This window comes from Astatotilapia calliptera, chromosome 11 (genome assembly GCF_900246225.1).
Source record: "Astatotilapia calliptera chromosome 11, fAstCal1.2, whole genome shotgun sequence".
In the NCBI taxonomy this organism is placed as follows: domain Eukaryota; kingdom Metazoa; phylum Chordata; class Actinopteri; order Cichliformes; family Cichlidae; genus Astatotilapia; species Astatotilapia calliptera.
In genome coordinates this window covers 27208489-27227061 of record NC_039312.1, presented here as the reverse complement: position 1 = coordinate 27227061, position 18573 = coordinate 27208489, and the positions used below count along the sequence as shown (strand labels likewise).

The window sequence follows — 18573 nt, the reverse complement described above, 5'->3', positions numbered from 1 at the left end:
CAATTTACAAATGGCTGGGTGCAAGATTTGGCTATTTTCAAGCCACCAAACTCTTGAGTACGTCGTCAAAGTAAGTCAGCTGGAGTGCATCGAGTGAAATAGCCATTTTCCACCCCCCACCATAATTAATGTTATACATTTATCAGTAAACTGCTAAAATATCGTTATCATATTATGTGCCCATAATTGTAAAGTAGATGCAAATTAACACATTGATAATCGGGCAAATTATTAACGCCAATTTGTGTCCTCCCTGTCCTCCTGCGAATCTTTACATAGCACACATGTCTGCAAAGTCACTCCATTTGATGTTTGATCGCAATTTCTATAACTTCCGAGACCACCAACGATAATATTATTCAGCTATAAAGTGTGATGTGAACATATTTAGAACTTACCGGAATGAAAATGTCTTGAGCACACCAGCTGATATCTGGAGACGTAACAGAACTTGATATCAGCTCGTCTCACGGCTGCTATCCAGGCTAGACGCCTTCGTTTGGTAATATCCAATACATGAGCTACTTCATGTTGCTTCCACGTTGGGAAAGCATAAAAAGACAATCCAAACTTATTCCCGTGCCGGTCGGAAGATCGAACATTGCAGCCGAGCACACAGCAAGTACGAACCATGGCTATGCTTTCGCTCCTTACTTAGACCCCCAAAATGGCGGATCGGGCCAAAATCCTTTCCACGCCCACCCCCGTGACATCACGCTCCAAAGCCCTATATCAGGTGTGCATAATTATTAGGCAACGTCCTTTCCTTTGGCAAAATGGGTCAAAAGAAGGACTTGACAGGCTCAGAAAAGTCAAAAATAGTGAGATATCTTGCAGAGGGATGCAGCAGTCTCAAAATTGCAAAGCTTCTGAAGCGTGATCATCGAACAATCAAGCGTTTCATTCAAAATAGTCAACAGGGTCGCAAGAAGCGTGTGGAAAAACCAAGGCGCAAAATAACTGCCCATGAACTGAGAAAAGTCAAGCGTGCAGCTGCCAAGATGCCACTTGCCACCAGTTTGGCCATATTTCAGAGCTGCAACATGACTGGAGTGCCCAAAAGCACAAGGTGTGCAATACTCAGAGACATGGCCAAGGTAAGAAAGGCTGAAAGACGACCACCACTGAACAAGACACACAAGCTGAAACGTCAAGACTGGGCCAAGAAATATCTCAAGACTGATTTTTCTAAGGTTTTATGGACTGATGAAATGAGAGTGAGTCTTGATGGGCCAGATGGATGGGCCCGTGGCTGGATTGGTAAAGGGCAGAGAGCTCCAGTCCGACTCAGACGCCAGCAAGGTGGAGATGGAGTACTGGTTTGGGCTGTTATCATCAAAGATGAGCTTGTGGGGCCTTTTCGGGTTGAGGATGGAGTCAAGCTCAACTCCCAGTCCTACTGCCAGTTTCTGGAAGACACCTTCTTCAAGCAGTGGTACAGGAAGAAGTCTGCATCCTTCAGAAAAACATGAATTTCATGCAGGACAACGCTCCATCACACGCGTCCAAGTACTCCACAGCGTGGCTGGCAAGAAAGGGTATAAAAGAAGAAAAACTAATGACATGGCCTCCTTGTTCACCTGATCTGAACCCCATTGAGAACCTGTGGTCCATCATCAAATGTGAGATTTACAAGGAGGGAAAACAGTACACCTCTCTGAACAGTGTCTGGGAGGCTGTGGTTGCTGCTGCACGCAATGTTGATGGTGAACAGATCAAAACACTGACAGAATCCATGGATGGCAGGCTTTTGAGTGTCCTTGCAAAGAAAGGTGGCTATATTGGTCGCTGATTTGTTTTTGTTTTGTTTTTGAATGTCAGAAATGTATATTTGTGAATGTGGAGATGTTATATTGGTTTCACTGGTAAAAATAAATAATTGAAATGGGTATATATTTGTTTTTTGTTAAGTTGCCTAATAATTATGCACAGTAATAGTCACCTGCACACACAGATATCCCCCTAAAATAGCTAAAACTAAAAACAAACTAAAAACTACTTCCAAAAACATTCAGCTTTGATATTAATGAGTTTTTTGGGTTCATTGAGAACATGGTTGTTGTTCAATAATAAAATTATTCCTCAAAAATTCAACTTGCCTAATAATTCTGCACTCCCTGTATATATGTATATATGTGTGTGTGTGTGTGTGTGTGTGTGTGTGTGTGTGTGTGTGTGTGTGTGTGTGTGTGTGTGTGTGTGTGTGTGTGTGTGTGTACACATGTACACACACACACACACACACACACACATCCATCTACAAGTGGAAATCTCAGTTCTCACATATAACAGACACACAGAATGACAGAAGAATAGAGATCCTTATTTTAGATATACAATATACAAAATAAATATACAAAAAGAGTTACCATCCACATCAATACACATGTTTTGGTTTTTTTTTTAACTTAGACGGTTGTAGCAACTCTGGTAGGTGGAGGAGGGATAAATGCGGGCAGAGACACTGATTTTTCAGAGAGAGTCTAAAAGAAAAAAGAGAAAACCCTTATTTTCTGTGATAAATGGAAACAGTTACCCACTACATCTATTTATTTGTTATAGTAAGACTACCTTCTGTAACCTGTTGTAGTCAGGGGGGGACCTCAGCATTCCTTTCAGCATGTTATTCGCAGTGATATTTGGTTGGCTGTTTTTTACCTGTGGAGGACATGACATGCACAAAATGTAATCATCAAATATAACAACGATTCATTGTGCAATGTGAATTTTTTTTTTAAATAAACCAGGCTTCAACACAAATGCAATATGAGTACAGTGGGATAAATGTAAGTAGTTAAATGTAACTAGCAGTAAAACTATCCAGATAAATTCCTGCACATTAATTATGCTGTCTAGTGTATTTCAAACCTTATCAACTGCTCTGGGAACTGGATATCTTGGCTGATGACCTATGAAAAGCAAACATAAAAGTCCAAAGAAAAGCATCACAGTAAGTAAAGTAAATAAGTCAGTGTAAATGTGATTTATATTTAGTATTTAAATTCACATTTAAATTCACCTACTTTTGTTCCTGATGCAGTAGACACCAAGGTAGATGAGGCCAGTCAGCAAAAGAAGGAACAGAAGGCTGCAGGGGATGCCTGCTGCAATGCCAGCAATAGCAGGACCACTCAGTCCTTCACCTGCCATCAACACGACAGACTGTAACCAAAAATGTTACTACTGTAGGCTCATCACTAACAATGAGATAAGAGCTGTTTCACACAGACAGCTGTGCTATACCTGGACCAATTCGTTGGCTCTTAGATGGCTCTCCATTGGTCATACGAGCTTTGGGGATGACTTGAAACCAGTAGGTCAGCTTGGGATCAAGGAAAAAGATATCCGTACTCCTGGCAGAACCAGGTTTCTGCTGGATTGTGCGATATACATTTGAGCTGCTTTTAGTCAGAGGGGCATTGCGATTTTTGCTCAGAAGGTCTGGTCCTTTCATTTGGATGTCGAACCCTTAACAAAATCACACACAATTCTGTTTTGTAGCATCACAATTCACAGAGGAAACCAGTTAATTCTAGCAGATCTCTCAAGATTTCAGTGATCAATGTTAGAGCTTACTGAAACGGATAATTGTATATACATAAACTAGCCGATACTAGCCATAACCAAAACTGGCATTTGATTTTCCTAGTAGTTTCATCTTTAAAGTATTTTGCCCAAAACACAGCTCCATGTAGATGGTAGTTTCACAGACAACACATTATTTACACCCCTATCTTCTATTTTGAGTTTCTGTTTTCACACTAGCAGTATTCATTCACATGGGTTATGGAATATCAAAACAAGAAGGGTGAGTCTCTGTGTTTTTTCTTTAGAGATAATCTTGTGAAGATAAGTCAAACTAGCACATTTAAGACCTTCCCTTAATTTTAGTACCTGTAACAACAGACATAGATGGGACCTCCCAGGTCAACGTGACGATGGTTCCGTTTCGGTTAGGGAACAAACTGGAATCTGAGATGGATGGTCCTGGAAAGAGAGAGGGATTGTGAGAGTAGGGGAGATCAAGGAAGGGCAGAAGAAGGGGGGAGGCGAGGGTACACCAAAACTGAAGAGCTTTGTCTGAAAGGAAATTGCATTCTCAGGTATTACTTAGCTCTGTTTCTGAGGGCCCATTGTGCCTTTGTTTCAAGCAATGCGAGCAGTATTCCAAAGCAGCAGAATCCTTACATTTTAATGGCAAATATTTAACTTTAGAGTCGACACAAAAATGTCAAAATATGTTTAAATATTTTATTTTTAAGTGGATCTGCAAATAACAATTATTTTGATACCACTTTCTCAACTTTGATTTGAAAGCTCAAACTGCTTTCTAAACATTACTGCCTCAGAACTGAGAAAACAAGAAACTGTTGGTTATTTTTGTTAGTTATTTTAATTATAAAACCAGCTGAAGATTTATGTCCTTACAATTTCACTCATCTGACTAATGTTTCCTTTACTGTTTTACATAGGTTTTTCTGAATACAATTTTATACTTTTATCTACCTAGTAGATGTGAATGTCGACTATTACTTTTAATTGCCAGTGTTATTACATAGTCAGACAGGTACATTTAAAAATCTGAGTAATCAACCCTTTTTTTAACAATTTATTTTAACTAGTAACTTCCATCACCTGTTAAACATGGTACTGTAAAAAATATATTTCTCTATAAAATTAAATTGAACAAGTGAGTTATACCTTGTAGCTGAATTTCTCTTTTCTTGCTGCCCAGAGGGTTCCTGCATGTGCAGGTGTAGTTTTGGAGAAGAAAGTTGCTGACATTGTAATGACGAATCATAAGCTGTGAGGTGTTGCTGCTGATCTGGTATGTGGACCCGTTGGTGACAGTCTCATTGCTACTGAACCATGACACAACAGCTTTAGGCGATGCCTCACTGAAACAGCGGACTGTCACCACTATTTTGCCCCCAGAGTCAACTGTGGTTCTCATAATTGGAAGGAATGCTACAGGACCACCTGGAGAACACAAGGTGCCTGTTTAGACTCGACTGCCAAAGTCAATAAAACACATTATGCATACATTATGTGGATTTGTTATGAGTTAAAAATTTAAAACTTGCTTGCAGTGATATTGCACTTATTATGTTCAACCGGGTGTTCTGCCATGCACTGGATTGTTTTCCCATTTAGATTATCTGATGCATTGACGGTTAAGCTGAAGTTCCCTGCTCCACTGCTGGAGTTGCTTAGCTCTGGAAAAGACAGCTGGGCCTGTGGGGTTCCCCCTACCCATTCACAGTGATACTGCAGGTTGATGGCATTCACTGACTGCACCGAGCACTCAGGATTGCCCACTGGCCGCTCTGTCCCAAGATAAAATGAATCTGTTATTAATGTCTGGGTACACGTTTAAATATTTTATTTAGAAATGAAAAATTTCTAAATAAATTCTAAATATAAACAGCATTAGATGAGCACTATGTTCTATGTACAGCAAACCATGACAAACTAAACTATAATTTTCAATCCAAATTGAGAACAATTTCACAAAAACATGACCTAAAAGATAAAATGTCTACTTTTCCACATACCATAAACAGTTAAGGTCATGTTCTTTTGGCGGCTTTCTTTTGTATCTTCATTGACCAGCCTGCATGTGTAAACACCTCCTTGACTGGTTTGTACATTTGTTAGATTCAGGACTCCTTTTAGGGAAATGATATTCCCACCAAAGACCCACTCAGAGATTGGCTGTGGGAATCCATTAGCCTGACAGGAGAGGTTCAAAGAGTCTCCTGCTAAATAAAAAGTCTGAAGTGGATGGGCCTCAAGTGTAGGCTCATTAGGTCCATCTATAACACACCATAGAGAGTTATGAGAAAACAGGGATATAAATAAAGAAACTTATACGTATATAAATAAAGAAGACTTTAAAACTGTAAAACTTTTAAACTGTTAAACTTACACTGCACAGAGACATTTTGAGATGCCGTTGCATTTCTGAAGGGGTTTGTCAGTAACACAGCGTACTCTCCTGTGTCATTTCGGTTTGGCCTGAGGATCACAAGACTATTTGCCTGTGTCTTCACTAAATAGTGTGAGCTGTTTTTTATTTCAATGCCATTGAAGAACCACATTTGTTGCTCAAACACTCCTTGGAGCATGCTATGCTGCAGGGTGAAGTTCTCAGTTCCCTCTTTGATAAGACCCGGCTGTGAGCTCAGAGTCAAGCTCTGGATGTATTCTGTAAATAAAAACATGAAAGGAAAGAAGAACCACTAGATGAATATATCTACTCTAGTGTACTGCCTTTCCTTTCTAATGCATCAGCCTTATTAAGACGGCAGGTACATATAAAAGATAAACTGCATAACTTCTCAAATGTCAGATTTCATTTTTTAATTTTCATTTATGGTTTGTCTCAAATATTTAAACAGTTGTTTAATATTTAAAGAGTTATATTTAACATTTTATCTAAGCCATCAACAACAGCACGTCTTCCAGCCAGATATGCCCACTCACCAAATATTTTAAGAGTGAAAGTAGTTGAGGCTTTACTCATTCCAGATTTAACCATTTCGATGGTGTAGTCACTGGTGTAGTTAAGTGGAACATTAAAAAAGGTGAGATTTGCACTTTGTTTGTCTATCCTGATTACACTACTGAAAGTTGCAGCTACAGGTGGATCAGCACTGGAGTTTATAGTCCATGTAGCAATATTTAAAACCCCCTTAAACCAACTAACAACTGGGTCAGGGGCACCACTGAAGGACACAGCCAGAGTCACGTTTTCGCCAGCTAAAGCATTCACCAGACTGGGACCAGCAGGAGAAACCAGCAGTTCACAGCGGGCACCTGTGAGGATGTAGCCAAGTAACTGAATTAGAAAGGAAATTGCAAGGTCACGCAATAAGTCTGCTAACATCAAAATAATGCCAATTAAACAGAATTACTGTCGTTTAATCTTACAATCAGGAACAATGCTGTCGTTACAGAAACGCACAACAAAGCCCTCTTTTTCTAACCCTAAAAATGACACAAAAATTTCTAATACTAACAAACAAAATCACACAGATAAGTGTCATAAGGCGTAACTACGCTTTATTCTCACCTTGGAAAGTAAAAAATGATAAAATGGCCAGAAACAACGAGCTTAATCTCTTGAATTCCTTTACACAAGGCATTTTTTGTAAAACTTTAAGCACGCTTGTTATTAGAAGCAACCGTTTGCATTTCCAGTATAAAAGCAGAGACGAAAAACAAAAACGTCTTGTAAAGTCCTAAAGCGCTAACTTCTGTATCAGCGGAAGCTCCAGCGGACAACCAGGCGCGTGAGTATCCCACCTGTACCAACTCGGATTGTGCATGTGAGGCCACGCCCCTTACGTAATTACACACAACAGCCCCTTTATTTGTATCTGCTTGCTGATAAAATAACATATCAACATTTCCTTAATACAACTGGTATAAATATACCATGTATATTAACTAAAGAAGAGGTGGAGAGAACGTTTAAGTAACAACTTTACCTGCGTCACCATAGTTCCGGTACCCTCATCTTAGCAGTCAATGACGTATGCTAATATGGGAAAGTCAAGAGGCCTGCCTGTCCATGCCCGTGTTCATACAGTACCCAGTTTTCAATCACATACCTATGTGCTAAAAAAAACACCAGGCTTTTTGTATGGAGACCAAAACATAAAAAAGGTGACATTTGTAGTTTGGAATAAATCAATCAATTGAGTATATCAAAACAATAAATCTGTAATAAAGTACTACAATAACTAGGTTATATTTTGAAATTGTGCTGTAAAGTGTAAAAAAACCAAAAGAAAACACATTTTCAAGGTTTATTTGCAGGTTACTTTTACAATTTCTCAGTTTATTCTTATTTTTGTAAAGGAGGAGGCAGTTTTTGCTGTTTTATTCTAAGCAAACAATGTTGGAAAGTCTTCTGAAACCTGGATTCCATTTTTCTTTTCACAGGTGCTCTAATAATACATTACAGATTAAAGACACATGACCTAAGAATCACGCTTTTACTAGTCTTAAAAACACAAAAAAAAAAAAAAAAAAAAAAAAAAAAAAAAAAAACAAGTATTAGGACCACACTTAAGATTAAACTCGAAACACTAGTTTGAGATTAAACCTGTTGTTTTAAGTCAAAAACCTACACAGGTACTATACCACTATACCCTTTACAAAATGCCTTTTGTAGACAGGTTAGAGGAGAAAAATAAATAAATAAAAATAAAAAAAATAAAAAAAAAAGAAGAAAAAAAAAATCATACTTAGGAATCAGTTTTGGTAACTTGGAAATTATTTGTCTTTTACCACATAAATACAATATGGTGGTAAATAAGGCACGATAAGAGATCTGAGCAACACATTTTGGACTATAACTAGTAAAACAGTATTTAGCATTAATATTTAGCATTTCAAGTTTAATCTCAAAATTTCAAAACAAACAATATTTTTTGTGTTACTAATACTCTGCGTACAAAATGAACATCAGAATTAAAAATTAAAAAAAAAAAAATGCTGCCATTTCACAGTTTTTAAAAAATGCCTTGCAGACTAAATTTAAAGGATAAGATGAAACTACTGTAAACTCAAAGGAAACGCCAAGAGACCAGACACAGCTGTAGATATGAAAAAGACTGGCTGCTTTATTGTTATTGTGATGTTCTGTACAATCAAAAGAGAACTTAGGCGCTTACGGTAAAATTCCAATTTAGGATCACGTTCCCCTGCTCATACTGAGAGACACCGTCTAGTCAATCCTTGAACTCGGTCACAGTAGTCAAGATATTAATGCTAGCAGACATCCTCAAATCAACATGTTGGGTGGTTCTGTATTTACATACGTCATTTACAAAAATTGCACCTCTTAACATGTCTGACTACAGATATAAAAGAATTAACAGATGAGGATGAAGCAGCTGAAATGCATCAAACTGGTGAAGTTTGGGTACAGTTCAATACAAACAGCAACATGAGTGATGGGAAGATTCTGGGTTTAAATTACTGCATAAACACCGCTTTTTATAGCATTGTGATATAATGAAACAAATGAACTACTCTGCAAGTTCAAATGCATACACAAGACAAGATTATTCTTTTGGGCTTGTCTGACTGCAGGACAGTGTGTCTCAATATTTTTCCACTTCTATCAGTACCTCCCTGCATATCCTCAGGAGCCACAGTTTCAAACAGAGGGATTAGACCAACACATAAGCTTGTCCTGTGGTTGGGCTTATGTAGTTCAGTCTCGTTATTCATTAGAGAGTCCTGCAAGGAGAGAAAATAACATAGATAAGTAATTCAAGACAAGAGTAGCAATTAGCATCTTTAATTACTTTTTCTTTAATAGCCACAAGACACACAATATCATTTGCTATAACAAAATAAATGTGACTTTTTTCCCCCTCAAAATGAGATGAGATTGTTATAAAAAAGGATAATAATGGTCTACACAAACAATTTTATCATTCATCACAAGAGTTAATTTTACTGCACTCTTAAAAAGTTGTAATCAAGAGGTAGATATAGGTCTATTGTGGATAATTAATTTGTGGTATGCAATTTTCTTTTACCAATTCATTAATGATGCATTGTTCCTTTTCCCAGAATACCTTAAAATTAAAAATACTCTATTAATCTCTTTTTGTAAAAAAGGCCTGTTATAATTACTTGATATAATAAAAAATTAATACCTTTTTTCAAACAAATATAGTTTAGAGTTTGCACAGAAATATAATTGTGGGATTTTTAAGATATAGATACAGGTGGAAAGGTCATAAATGCATGAAACCTATTAATACTAATACATGGAATCACCAGCCGAGAAGATCTAGCATACGTTGCTGAGGCACACTGGCAAGGGGAAAGAAAATGAAAATAGCAGGTGAGCTAGAAGGTGCTTAGTCATGCCAGAGAAAATGACCCTGATGTCTTTAAAAATGTAACTTTTTGCTCAACTTTCTGATGAAAACTATTAATTCACTGATACTCACCTCTGTTAGGTTCTGCACTCCCAGCTTATATGCTTAAGCCTCTATACCCTCCCTGCCTCTTTCAGTTTGACCACTAGGTCTTCCACTGTCTCCACCTTCATCCCTGCCTGCCTCTGTGGAGGCTCCTCCACTTTCAACACCTCCAACCGTGAAGTCACGTCCACCCCCAAGTCTGCAGGCTTCACAGTAACAATCTTCTTCTTCTTGGCTTTCTGAAACAAGTTATGCACAAAGGTTGAATAAAATAATTACTCTTCTTTTTAACTACTTTATAGCAGGTTAGGTCTTAAAGGTAAACCCAGCAATTACAGTCAGAACCTGTCTCTAATCTTGTCCCAGAAATCAGCAACATGATCTTAATGACTTTTTAGCATCTTTCGTTTCTGAACATCATTTCAGCTGCTTACCATGATATTAGGCAGTGTGGCATATCTGGGGGTGTTGAGTCGAAGGTCTGCAGTGATCACTGCTGGTGTGTTGATCTTAATATGTTCCAGACCACCATCGATTTCTCTGACCAAATTAATCTTGTCTCCTTCCAAGGACACCTCTGATGCAAAGGTACCCTGCAATGTGAAGATACGTATAATTTCACAAAATAAATACATTAAAAAAAAAAATCACAGTAGGATCTCCCCTGGGAACTGTTCCTCTATTTTCATCTGCTACCCATTATATGGGACTCAGTTAATACCATCTGCTGGTTTGCTAGTGTAACTACAACTACAAATAATCTTGACTACAGGAGTAATGTATGTAACCCAAATTTATAAACAATTTTTGACATTTACATTACAATGTCTGTCTATCCAAGTGCCCAACCTGGACACTGTAAATAAGATTAAAATGCTCCGTTTTAACCAGCCAAAGGAGAACTTCACTCCATCTATCCAGGCAGCCTTTGACTTTGGATTTGTTGATATGTGCAGGACTACTGTGGATCTTACTGACGCAAACTAGTGTTTACCAACTTTGATAAGGTTAGTGAAGGCTATTGGGAACAGGAACATATCCTCTTATCATTACTGCTATACAACACCCACGAAGAAACAGAAAATCTACAAAAAAAGAAAAGAAAGAAAATAAACTGATACCTACATAATTATGGGGTCAAATATCTCAGTGCTACTATTTAAGGTAGTCTTACCTGAGGCCAGTCCAGTAAAGCTGCTGTCATCTGGCCAGTCTGATTGCAATCATCATCGATGGCCTATGAAATAAACACAAGTCCTTAATTACTTAACAGCAGTGCAAGTATTCTTTAGAGTACGCAAACTAAAAACGCAATTTGAGAGAGTGTGAGGAAAATAAACTGAAATCTTTAACCTGTTTGCCAAGGAGAATAAGCTGAGCATCCTCCTGTTTGGCAAGAGCTGCCAGGATCTTAGAGACCTGAAGGGGTCCCAGGTTTTCATAGTCTTTCCCACTCACATCTACATGAATGCCACGGTCAGCCCCCATGGCAAGGGCAGTACGGATGGTCTCCTGAGTTAGAAAAAACACATGTAAGAGAACTTTTCTTTGGCTTGATGTTTGATGACAACCCTGAAATTATAATCGTTGATAACCTTAAACATATTAAAAGTACATTTATGTTAACATCATAATAATCACTTTCTGCTTACTGTGAGTCTGACAGGTTATATGCATGGGATTTCAAAAGTTCTTTTACATGTAAAATAATACACCTGAAAAAAAAAAGTAGATAGATATCTATCTATCTATTAGGGGTGCAACGATATTCGTATCGATATTGAACCGTTCGATACAGTGCTTTCGGTTCGGTACGCATATGTGTCGAACAATACAAAATTTGTAATTTATTTTATCAACTTTCCTTCTGACGATGCTGTCTGTGTTGAGCGCTCAGTGAATCTGCGTTCGACTGCTCCGCCTAGGGTCGACAGTGCAGCCTAGGCGGAGTAGTCGAACACAGATTCACTGAGCGCTCAACACAGACAGCATCGTCAGAAGGAAGAGCGCAGGGCACCTCCCCCACCCTCATTCAGATCTGGCGTTTGGAATTATTTTGGTTTTCATGTGACGTATGACCCTGAAGGTAAGCGAGTCATGGACTAAAGTAAAACAGTATGTTGGATGTGCCATGCAATGCTCAATTACATGGGTGGGAACTAGTGTGTTAGCGCAGTTAGCTCGTTAACGTGTTGGCCGTCTAGCCCCATGCACGGGGCGATCGGCGGTAGCTCGTTAACGGAGATTTGCCGTGTTGTGGCGTTAAGGTCATTTCAACGAGATTAACCTGAAAGCACTAGTGGGAACACAACGAATATGACTGCACATTTACGCCGACATCATCCTAGTGCAAAGACAAGTGGAAGCAGAAAAAAAACAAGCAAGCATGCTACTAACTTTAGCCGAGTCATTTAGACAGCTGTTTAATATGCTGCTGAGAATATAGCCCAGAAGAAGCGGATAGTATAGCTTTTATTTTGGAAAGAGCCATTTCTCTGTAATAAACTCTCTTTTCCAAAGATGAGTGATTCCTCAATCAGATACAGGGCTTGCAATATCGCTAGCCCGACGTCCCGGAGCTAGCGATTTTTTTCAGTCGGGCTACCAAAATCTATCTCTGCCCTGCCCGTCGGGCTTTTGTAGGAAGGAAAAATATATGTCAATGCTTTTGCATTCTTTCGGAAATGTAGCTGGGTAATTATGTCATTGGCATCGGTGAGCCACTGTCAATATGTGACATATTGAAATCGCGTTTGAATTTGCGCTTGTTTTTTTGCTTTCACTTTGCAATCGTGCGAACTGTGTATAGAGAGCGACAGCACTGATCTGTGAGTGATGATAATTTGTGCACCAATTCCTCTGACATCGTCTTATTAATTGTTAGCTTACTATGCAAACATGACAAGTGAAATCTCCCGCAGCTTAAACATGTGAGAAGTTGATCGCGCAGAGAATCGCTGAGCTTATGTGAGTGCGTGTGTAAAAGCAGCAGGATATATATTTGACTACGATGACCTGGATGACTGAGAACCTTCACAGACAGATATATATTTTAGTTCTGCTGAGCCAAATAAGACAGGTCAGGGTGAAGAAGTGACAGCCAAAGAAAAGCTTACCACAAAATGGAGAAGTTATGACAAACCAGACTATAAGGCAAAAAGAAAGTGCAGCTTTATGGTTTCATGGACAAAAGAATTTCTGTGGCTGCAATATGACGAGCTAAATAACCAGGGCTGCACATAAGTGGTCCGCAGGTGCGCATTCGCTGTCAAAATAAAAAACACGCACAAGGGTTAGGGTTAAATTTAAAAACTGTACTTTTGAGTTAAAATATATATTTATAATTTTAATAAATGACAAATTAAAAAGGCATGAACATTTTTTTTGTATCGAAAAAATATCGAACCGTGACACCAAAGTATCGAACCGAACCGAACCGTGAATTTTGTGTATCGTTGCACCCCTACTATCTATCTATCTATCTCAACTTGCAGCAGCTCCAAAAAACTCCAAAAAGCAGTTAACTTGCTAAATTACTGTCTCGCCCCAGCTCATTCACCTGCGACTGCTGTGGCCCACAGCTGACAGCCACAACCTCCTTAATAAGCTTCTTCTCCTTCAGCTTGACCGCCTCCTCTACAGCAATCTCACAGAAGGGGTTCATTGAGTGCTTAACGCCATCTGTCACCACGCCAGTGTTGTCTGGCTTCACACGGATCTGTGGAGAAACAAAACAATAACACGGGGTCACTACAGAGGAGCTAAATTAAAGAAACCTGTCAAACACAATGACAGAAGCTTAGAAATGAACCGAACCAATACAAGGTGTTAAAAAGGTAAATACATCTAGTGATGGATATTTAAACAGATTTAATCTAACTGGCAGAAAACCTTTAACTAATCTTATCTTTTTTAAAAATTGGTCTGAAATAACCAATTCTGACACCACTGGCATTGATGTGCTACTATAATCACTTCTACTCTTTTGGAAAGTCACAAAGGTAGCACTGTTGCTGGCACTGGGCAATAAGGCCTTGCTTTGGAGCTGCTGCGACTTCCATGCCAAATTGAGAAAAAGTATATACATCTCAAGGGACTGGGCAGGGTGTTGAGGAAAAGGTCTTCCACAATTGTGGCCAGGATATTTGCAGTATATTAATGATTTTTTTATTGTCATTGTATGACAATAAAAAACATTAAATTAAATTAAAATTAAAATAAAAACATTAATAAAAAAATAAGAAAAACCTAGTGGCTTTAACATTTCTGTGAATGGACCCTGCCATAAAGTCAATATAATGCAACTTCACTTATACAGAACACTTACCAGTTAAAAATTCAATTCTTGCAGTTATCAGTCAGTCATATTTATCAGTGATAAAATATAAAATAACATCAGAACACTTACACTGACATTGTGGAGGACTATAAATACCTTGGAGTACACATTGACAATAAACTGGACTGGGCTAAAAACACCACAGCACTTTACAGGAAAGGCCAGAGTCGTCTCTATTTTTTGAGGCGACTGAGGTCCTTCAACATCTGCCAGAAAATGCTGAGGATTTTCTATGAGTCTGTTGTGGCCAGTGCGATCCTCTATGCTGTTGCATGCTGGGGGAGCAGGCTGAGGGTCGCAGATGCCAACAGACTTAATAAACTGATCCGTAAGGCCAGCAATGTTGTGGGGATGGAGCTGGACTCCCTCAAGGTGGTGTCGGAGAGGCGGATGCTGTCCAAGATAAAGACAATGTTGGATAACACCTCCCACCCACTCCATGACATGCTGGTCAGTAACAGAAGCACGTTCAGTGAGAGACTGAGATTACCGAAAAGCACCACTGAACGACACAGGAAATCATTCCTGCCTGTGGCCATCTCCCTGTACAACGCATCCACTTAACATACTGTTTGCTGCTACAACTACACATGTTTCTTTTCCAGCTATTTATTTATGAGTGACTTATGTATGTATGTATGTATATATATATGTATATATTGTACTATTCTTAGTTAGTGTATTGTCTGTCTTGTCTTAATGTTGGTTTAAAATGGAGCACTGTAACAAAAAATAATTTCCCCCAGGGATCAATAAAGTATTCTGATTCTGATTCTGATTAATCTGACATTGCAAGCACGCGTGGGCATTTCCCCAAACTGCACACAATTTAAAATGGGAAAAAAATAAATAAAGCCAATGCTCTCAAAGTACTGACCTCTTCCTATCAGACCGCTGAAGATATAGTAATCATAGTCGCTTTAACACTGTGCGGATCCTGCTGAGAGCAGCTCAGGCAGGACTGTTCTTGCTGCAACATACACCAGCTAGTATTGCTTATTGATTATGGTGCTGTACCTCAACTGAAGGGTAATGTTAAACAGTCAAAAATATTCCCATTTGAATAACTGTTCCTGCAACATACACGCCTGGCTTACAAACTACTTTAAAATTTGGGAAAGTCACTGCCCAGTTTGCATGGAAGTTATGCCAGAGGTTCAAACAGACATGTTATACAACTTGCAAGAAGTCGTTTGCTGCCCTGCTAAACACAAACTCAGCTTCTCAGTATTGTGCATTAAATGAATGAATACATGAATTTGGCTAGAGACAAACAACTTATCTGTCAAAATAATATGACCGGTCAGTGGTGTGGTGTTGCTCTTGTTTCCACAACCAACTGACGATTTTAGGCTAACATTAGCTAGCAGAGCACAGAATGTCAAATAAGTGAGCAAAGAAAAATACCTTTAAAATCGCGAAAGAAAATAGGTAATTTGACCTAAGATATTACCTTAACTGCATAGTCAATGACACGCTTAACTCCGACGAGAACACGGCCAGACATTGTAGCTGAAACGTTTAAATATAACAGACAGCTAGCGTTACACAGTCACCGCAATGAACCTTCACTGAAGAAGCAGTCGGAATTATTTCAGGGTGAAACCAGAGGAGAGACTAAAGTGACCGCCCCCCCACTCTAGCCAATGAAATGTTGGCATTATCCAGCGTTGTAGGTTACGATTGGCTGTCGTGTGTAAGTTGGTTGCTAAACTCAACAAAAAGTCGCCGGTCGCCGCAATTTCGTTGATTGAATAACAGTTCGAACTTACTGCGATTGTTGCTGAATGACACTTATATCACTTCCATTACTATCGTAATGAATATCTTATTGATCAACTTGGTTAAAATGAGTGAATTACGATGAACCACATACTAATCACACGGTGCCCCACATATCTATGTAATAAACAAAACCCAGAGAAGAAGAGTTCCGCTTATATGGGGCAAAGGTCACGAATAACAGAGTGACATAATGACAATCATATTGAGTGTCAAAAAACGTTTTAACTCCACCTGATAGACGATAAGTCAGTGTACTCCTAGTGCCAGTCCCTGGCTAAATGGGTTGGGTTAGATCAAAAAGGTCATTCAACATAAAGTTTTACCAAATCAAGCATGCGGACCATTAAGAATGCTATTTACATGCAGGTTGCCATCAAGGTGCCAATAGAAACTGTGCTACTAGTGGCCAGAGACAAAGAAACAGGAGAGGGGAAGGCATGTTCAGAGCCAACAAGAGAGAAAGATAGGCGGGAATGAGTGCGTGATTGTGAAAGCGAAAGAGCTGGCTGATAATAATGAAGCGAAGGAAGGTAGATATATTGCGTTTAGAGGAGACCAGGTGGAAGGGAACGATGGCCAGACAGATGAGGTCAAGCAAGAGTCTCAGTGGACTATAACATTATAGTCTTAATGATAAAATTGTGAGAGAGTAAGGAGCAGGTGGAAGAGAGCCTGGAGAGGTGAAGGTCTGTTCTCGAGAGGAGTGAACGTTTATAGAACTGAGATATAATATGTGTGTGAATAGGAGGAAAACAGGCATAACAGTGAAGTTGGTTGAGTTTAAATACCTAGGGTAAACCCAGTATTGGCATTATGGATAAGCCTTGGGGGTCCAGGCCTGCCCACTAAAGCCACTATGCCACCTCAGTTAAATTCTGCTAATAAACTTGAATTTATACAATTTGGTAATGAAAAACATAAAGACCAGTAACATCAGTAAATTATTGCATTGCAAACTCAATTTAATTATTCAGTTCACGGCAGTTTAGTAATTCTACGGCAATCATGTTAACCAGGAGGACACTGAGTGGATAGGCCTATGCAGGTCAGACTTTGGGAGGTACTTCTCATGTCTGTCTGACACCAAGAAAGATCATTCATCAGCTTGTGCATTTGGTTTTAAAGCATGACCCTACAAGAAAGCTGCAAAACAAATGGAAATGTGTTGAGGATATGTGCTCATCTGTCCTAGTGGATGGTGAGTTCACTGATCCCCCTTTGCATTTAGAGAAAATCTAGCTCCTGCTTTGTCTCTTATAAATGGCTACATTTCTCTGCATGTGTATTATGTGTGTACAGCTGTACACACATAATACAATGTATAACATGTATAACAATGTATGTATAACATGTATAACGTATGTATAACGTATAAATAACATAATGGTGATTAGTGACAGAAGGATAGTAGCAAGAGTGAAAATTTACAAGTAAAATGTATAGTTTGGAGATGGTAGCACTGGCAAAAAGACAGGAGGCAGAGCTTAAGATGCAAATATTTACATTGGGAGTGACCAAAATGAACAGGATTAGAAATGTGTACATCAGAGGGACAGCTCAGGTTTTAGACACAAGGTTAGAGAGACATGGCTGAGATGGTTTGGACATATGTGTGTTTGGACATGTGAAGAGGAGGGATAGTCCATGCATTGCACTAGGATGCTGAAGATAGAGCTGCCAGGCTGTTGGAAAAGAGGAAGACTACGGAGGAGGTTAATGGAGTTAAGGAGGATATGCATAGGGTAGTGTGGAAGAAGAGGAGGCTACAGATAGGGTGAGAAGTAGGCAGATAGTCTGCTGTGGGGACCTCTAAAGGGAGCAGAAGAAGGAAGAAATATGTGTGTCAGTTGTAAGTTTATCGTGTATCTGTCATGGCTCGCTGTGTGGCAGGCAGGATGAGGACCCAATCGCAAAAACTCACGGACTCAAGGGATAAACTCAAAATGCAGCTTTATTGCTGAACAGAAGATGATAGGCGATACAAAACTAGACTGGGGAAAAACTAACATAAAGCTCACCAAGGAACACAGGGAAATCCACGCAGCATGAGGGAGAACGCGACACAGAACTGAGGGAGACGCAGACATAAATACACAGAGGGTTAAGGAGGGAAGTGGGAGCACACGGGGAACACAGGTGACACTGATAATCATAACAAGACACGGCAGGAGTGAACACAACACTAACGGGAGACGGGCAAAGTAAAACAGGAAGTACAGAGGTTCAGACAGGAGGAGAGAGAGCACGGGGAGAACACAGACATAACGGGCTGGGGAAAACATAGAATAAAACACAAAGAGAGACGAGGGCTCATAAATACACAGAGGGGCACACAGGGGGTAAGAGTCACGAAGGGAAAACACTTAGGGAACAACACAACAGGGCAACTCAGGAAACATGGCCTAAGGAACGAAATACAAAAATACAAGGAACTAAGAATACTGGGCCCACATGGCCCAGGACCATGACAGTATCAGGTTGAGTTAAAAAGTTAGA

General features: G+C 39.3%; 2 protein-coding genes across 3 annotated transcripts; both read right to left on the bottom strand.

The window, feature by feature from the left end:
• Window positions 1–2375: 2375 nt before the first annotated feature.
• vsig10l (V-set and immunoglobulin domain containing 10 like) lies at window positions 2376–7414 on the bottom strand. 2 transcript variants are annotated; one of them, XM_026185108.1, is made up of 12 exons: window positions 7076–7414; window positions 6487–6819; window positions 5930–6208; window positions 5556–5816; window positions 5085–5327; window positions 4702–4980; window positions 3895–3987; window positions 3244–3468; window positions 3024–3143; window positions 2869–2909; window positions 2572–2658; window positions 2376–2483 (listed from the first exon to the last, which is right to left on the bottom strand). In XM_026185108.1, the coding sequence occupies exons 1-12, from the start codon at window positions 7146–7148 to the stop codon at window positions 2409–2411; spliced, it is 2109 nt and encodes a 702-aa protein (XP_026040893.1). In that variant the 5' UTR covers window positions 7149–7414; the 3' UTR covers window positions 2376–2408. The 2 variants fall into 2 exon arrangements, with proteins under 2 accessions (XP_026040893.1, XP_026040894.1); XM_026185109.1 differs by lacking the exons at window positions 2376–2483; window positions 2572–2658; window positions 2869–2909 and having other exon boundaries at window positions 3087–3162.
• A 1193-nt stretch (window positions 7415–8607) lies between these two features.
• On the bottom strand, window positions 8608–15889 carry etfb (electron transfer flavoprotein subunit beta). Its single transcript, XM_026185585.1, has 7 exons — window positions 15746–15889; window positions 13513–13671; window positions 11307–11465; window positions 11128–11190; window positions 10388–10546; window positions 9981–10192; window positions 8608–9255 (listed from the first exon to the last, which is right to left on the bottom strand). The coding sequence occupies exons 1-6, from the start codon at window positions 15797–15799 to the stop codon at window positions 10022–10024; spliced, it is 765 nt and encodes a 254-aa protein (XP_026041370.1). The 5' UTR covers window positions 15800–15889; the 3' UTR covers window positions 8608–9255; window positions 9981–10021.
• Window positions 15890–18573: the final 2684 nt, after the last annotated feature.

Coding starts and splice junctions, on each gene's coding strand:
- vsig10l (XM_026185108.1), bottom strand. CDS start 7,148: ATGCCTTGTGTAAAGGAATTCAAGAGATTAAGCTCGTTGTTTCTGGCC. Junction 6,820..7,075: donor ATCATTTTTTACTTTCCAAG/GTGAGAATAAAG, acceptor ACATCCTCACAG/GTGCCCGCTGTGAACTGCTG. Junction 3,988..4,701: donor AAGAGAAATTCAGCTACAAG/GTATAACTCACT, acceptor CTCTCTTTCCAG/GACCATCCATCTCAGATTCC.
- etfb (XM_026185585.1), bottom strand. CDS start 15,799: ATGTCTGGCCGTGTTCTCGTCGGAGTTAAGCGTGTCATTGACTATGCA. Junction 13,672..15,745: donor TCATTGACTATGCAGTTAAG/GTAATATCTTAG, acceptor GTTTCTCCACAG/ATCCGTGTGAAGCCAGACAA. Junction 11,466..13,512: donor GTGGGCCACAGCAGTCGCAG/GTGAATGAGCTG, acceptor TTTCTAACTCAG/GAGACCATCCGTACTGCCCT.